The sequence below is a fragment of the Pempheris klunzingeri genome, chromosome 17 (assembly GCF_042242105.1).
Source record: "Pempheris klunzingeri isolate RE-2024b chromosome 17, fPemKlu1.hap1, whole genome shotgun sequence".
Lineage (NCBI taxonomy): Eukaryota > Metazoa > Chordata > Actinopteri > Acropomatiformes > Pempheridae > Pempheris > Pempheris klunzingeri.
The window spans coordinates 682744-687626 of record NC_092028.1 but is presented as its reverse complement, the minus strand read 5'-3'; the positions used below and the strand labels follow the sequence as shown (position 1 = coordinate 687626).

The 4883-nt window shown below is 54.3% G+C and overlaps 1 protein-coding gene across 1 annotated transcript in view; it reads left to right on the top strand.

The window, feature by feature from the left end:
* Positions 1–2720: 2720 nt before the first annotated feature.
* Positions 2721–4883, top strand: part of LOC139217019 (F-box/LRR-repeat protein 19) — a 17465-nt gene continuing 15302 nt past the window's right edge. The window contains exon 1 of the mRNA XM_070848287.1: positions 2721–2906. Coding sequence (XP_070704388.1) covers positions 2721–2906 — 186 coding nt within the window. The remainder of the gene's footprint in view (positions 2907–4883) is intronic.

The window sequence follows — 4883 nt, the reverse complement described above, 5'->3', positions numbered from 1 at the left end:
AACACGTTGTAACGTGCGGAGCGGAGGGGAGAGAGAGGTAGACTCACACAGGGAGGGAGGGGAGAGAGAGAGAGAGAGAGGGAGAGAGAGAGAGAGAGAGGGGAGTGAATGGGCACGACTCAGTCAGCAGCACTGCGCCCTTCACTTTATCGATATCGATCAGTTTGGTAATCGAGACATTTGGAGCCGCCGCGGGGCCGGTGGGCTAGCCCGGAGCTAGCCGGAGCAGCAGCAGCAGCATGGGGCGCAGCGTGTGAAGCAGCCCGGGAGCGGACGGCAGCCTGGCGGAGAAAGAAACAAGGAAGCGGACGGCTAGCTGCGCTACACCCGAGCTAACGTTGGCTAGCTGCTGGCTAATATTATTTCTAATGAGCGACCAAGGAGTATGCGACCTGATACGAAGAGGTGAGTGAGCAGCGGGAGGCTCTCTCTGCCCCCCCCCCCACCCCCCGCCATGTTTGTGCTAACCTCCGCGCGCCCGGGTCGATGTCTGTCCGGAGCGGGCAGATAATGAAAGAGGAAGCGGACTGCAGCACCGCAGCTAGCCCCGTAGCGTGTTAGCAGGAGGGACGGTGCCCTCTCACACTAGCGGGGGACGGGCCCGGGCGGCGGGGCTCAGTCCGCACACACCAGTCTTTAGCTAACGGCACACCTGACGGCCCCTAACGTCCGCAGGTAAGGCTCTGTCCGCGTGCATTCGCCAAATGTAGGTTACTGTGACGGCTAGCTGTTAGCCGCTAGCAGCTAGCTCGCTGTGGAGCCAGATGCGCATCTTCATTATTGTTGGCTGCTAACCTGTGTTAGCTAGCTCTGTGTTCTCATGCTAATGTTGTCAGTCAGGCAGGTTCACATGGAGCTCAGCAGCACAGGTGAGCTCAGCAGCACAGGTGAGCTCAGCAGCACAGGTGAGCTCAGCAGCACAGGTGAGCTCAGCAGCACAGGTAACAGGTGAGCTCGGTAACGACAACTAGACCCATTGGACCGCCGAGCAGGCTGCTGCTGTTAGCATCATTTACATAAGAGTCCAACCACAGAGACATGGGAAGAGTCCTGGTGCAGCCACAGGAGAGGGAGGAGAGGAGGAGAAGGTGGAGAAGGAGCAGGGCTGTGAGGAGGAGAGGGGGAGAGGGATGGAGAGGAGGAGGAGAGGGGGAGAAGGAGCAGGGCTGTGAGGAGGAGAGGGGGAGAGGGATGGAGAGGAGGAGGAGAGGAGGAGAAGGAGCAGGGCTGTGAGGAGGAGAGGGGGAGAGGGATGGAGAGGAGGAGGAGAGGGATGGAGAGGAGGAGGAGAGGGGGAGAGGGATGGAGAGGAGGAGGAGAGGCATGGAGAGGGCAGCCACTGTAGGGGGGAGAGGGGGAGAGGGAGCAGGGCACAAACACCGAGCGGCTGCAGTCAGTTTGCTAAAAATGTGACACGACAGTGAAGTTTTCCTGCCCCGTCCTGCCCCCCCCGTCCTGCCCCGTCCTGCCCCGTCCTGCCCCGTCCTGCAGCACCACGGTCCGCCTCCCCGCTGCCCCGTGGCGTCTGACCGCCCGCAGCACGCCACCTTTTATTGTCTCCACAGCAGGTCTCAGATCAGCCGGTCAGATATCAGAGCGCCAATCAGAATCGGAGCCACGCCTCCACGTCAGGGGGAGTCGGCCGTCATGCTGCCGATGGAGAGAAGCACCGGCGGAGGCGCCGTCCTCAGCTACGGCCACGGCCGCCGCCTGGTGACCACGGACGGTCGGGGCTCCGAGCAGAGCGCCGCGTGGTGCAGGAGCGGCGTCACAGAAACGTTTCATCCGTTACCAGGCGAGTCGCTCGGTCAGACGTCAGGACGCCACGTGAAGCGCTGGCGAGGAGGAAGAGTGTTCTGGCGTCCCGTTGGCAACAGGATGAAGATGAAGAGCTGGTCGTCTGATGCACAGAGCCGCTCCTCCTCCTCCTCCTCCTCCTCCTCCTCCTCCTCTCAGCCGACCCGGTCGTTCAGGACACGGGTGGAATCCATCCGGAGCCTGAGCGCCGGGGGGAAACGACCACTCGTGTGTAGAAGAAGGGAACAGACAGAAAGTCAGTCAGTGGTCTCCAGGAACAAGTTAGAGGACACACCATCACACCAGTTATGACGGAGGTCTGGAGTCGGTTTCTCCAGAGGAAGAACGGCCGATATGTGTGACGTCCGCACGCCGACGGTCACGAATCATTCACACGGCTTCGGTGTCTGGATCACAGGTTCCGCTCTGACAGGTCAGTGTGAGCGGATCGCCGGTAACCACCTGGATCACAGAGGAACCGTACGTGGTCACGTGGTCTGAGCTGACGGGGAACACTTCTGGAGGCGTCGCTCGAAAACGACTTCTGTGTCGAGAAACTAAAGAGCGCCGTCGCGGAGTCACAGCCAGTCTGCAGAGCTGAACCAGATCCTGGTCCCCCAGCAACGAGTCTGAAAACAGGAGACCACGTATCACACGGCAGAGTCCATGAAACCAAACCACAGACGGACCCAGTTCACCGCGATCGATAACTGTTTAATGACTAATCATTGCAGCTGTGGTGTCCCTGACCCAAACAAAGATGGCAGCCAGAGGAGGAAGCAGCTCTGATTGAGCCGCCATCTTTGTTTGGGTTATGGAGCGGAGACCGTTTAAAGCAGAGAGTTTTCACCCTTGTCTGTCTGTCTGTCTGTCTGTCTGTCTGTCTGTCTGTCTGTCTGTCTCTGCAGCTGACTTGTTTGGGGATGTCGGGCAGTAAGGCGCTGGGTGGGGGGGCTGGCGGGGGCGCAAGGCGGCGGCGGACGCGGTGCCGGCGCTGCCAGGCCTGCATGAGGACCGAGTGTGGAGAGTGTCACTTCTGTAAGGACATGAAGAAGTTCGGAGGGCCCGGCCGGATGAAGCAGTCCTGCCTCCTGAGACAGTGCACGGCGGTGAGACACACACACACACACACACACACACACACACACACACACACAGGATGATTGACAGGTGTCTCCAGGTTTCGTCTGTGTAGTTTTTATTTGAACCTTCCTTTTAAAAGATTTTGTCTGTATGAGTTCTAATATTTCCTGTTCTGTCTGTGGAAGAAGTCGGCAAACGTCTGTGGTAATAAACAAGATAGTATGGGATCAATAGATGATGTAATAGAGGGACTGTGTGTGTAATTCAAGATATTTTGTTATCAGCTCGACTGGGCGTCGATGTGTGGCTGCTCATTAAAGCAGACCTCTGGTAGTGTTCAATAGGGGCCCCATTCGTACATATGTTGGCGTCTTTCAAGGCACCTGATCACAGTAGGTCCACTAGAAGAGCTTGTTTGATCCACTGACAGGCTCAGAGTGTTATTCTAAGTGTGTGACAGCATCATGGAAAGGATCCCTACAGAGAGAGACCTGGAAGATCCTTTTGGTTTAACCACAAACAGCACACACACCAGACTACATTCACTAAAACAGGGATTTTAGAGAACAGGACACAGGAGCTGCTGCTCTGCTGCTGCCTCCATCGTGTGATTGTGTGTTACATAAATCTTGTGTTGGATCTGAGCTAACCCTATAAAACACCAAAGACACACAATAACACAAACACACTAATCCTATCAAGGCAGCAGTAGGCCAAAATCGACAGTGTAGAATCCCTGTTTTAGTGAATGTAGTCTGGTGTGTGTGCTGTTTGTGGTTAAACCAAAAGGATCTTCCAGGTCTCTCTCTGTAGGGATCCTTTCCATGATGCTGTCACACACTTAGAATAACACTCTGAGTCTGTCGGTGGATCAAACGAGAGAGGATCATGGGTAGAAACCGTAGAATTCTCCTTTAATATTATTTACTGTTCATGGATAAAGTAAACGGGCAGGAATGTCTGTTGCTAAAATGGCTGTGAAGTCAAAGCTTCATCACATCGATGTAAAGCTGCTACAGACGGAGATCCATGAAGGAGAGAGGAACGCACGACATGTTCTCACACTCAGAACCCAGAGCGGTCCTCACAAAGATACAGGAACACACACACACACACACATTCAGAGAGAGCACTGAACACACTGGCATCATGTTCACATACAGAGAGCCCAGATTTACATGGTGACGACATAATCCCCCATTACACCTGCGGGCGTACGTCTCTCTCTCTCTCTCTCTCTCACACACACACACACACACACACACACACACAGTCAGAGCGTCTTGAAGGTGTAATTTTATTTATTTATTTATTTATTTATGTTTTGTGTGTCGATTCTTCAAATAGCATCAGTCGAGAGCCGGAGCCCAGCATGCTGGGTTTCCGTGGCAACCAGAGATGGTAGCTGGCAGAGAGAGGGAGAGAGGGCTGGCTTTGATCCATCGCCGTGGTTTCACAGAGATGCTTTAGCGCACACACACACACACACACACACACACACACACACACACACACACACACACACAGTCTCACACACACATACTCTCACACACACACACACATACTCTCTCACACACACACACACACACACACACACACACACACACACACACACACACACATAGTCTCACACACACATACTCTCACACACACACACACACACACACACACACACACACACACATACTCTCACACACACACACATACTCTCTCACACACACACACACACACATACTCTCACACACACACACACACACACACACACACACATACATACTCACACACACACACACACACATACTCTCACACACACACACTCTCACACACACACACACACACACACACATACTCTCACACACACACACATACTCTCACACACACACACACACACACACATACTCACACACACACATACACACACACACTCTCACACACATACTCTCTCACACACATACTCACACACACACACACACACATACTCACACACACACATACTCTCTCAC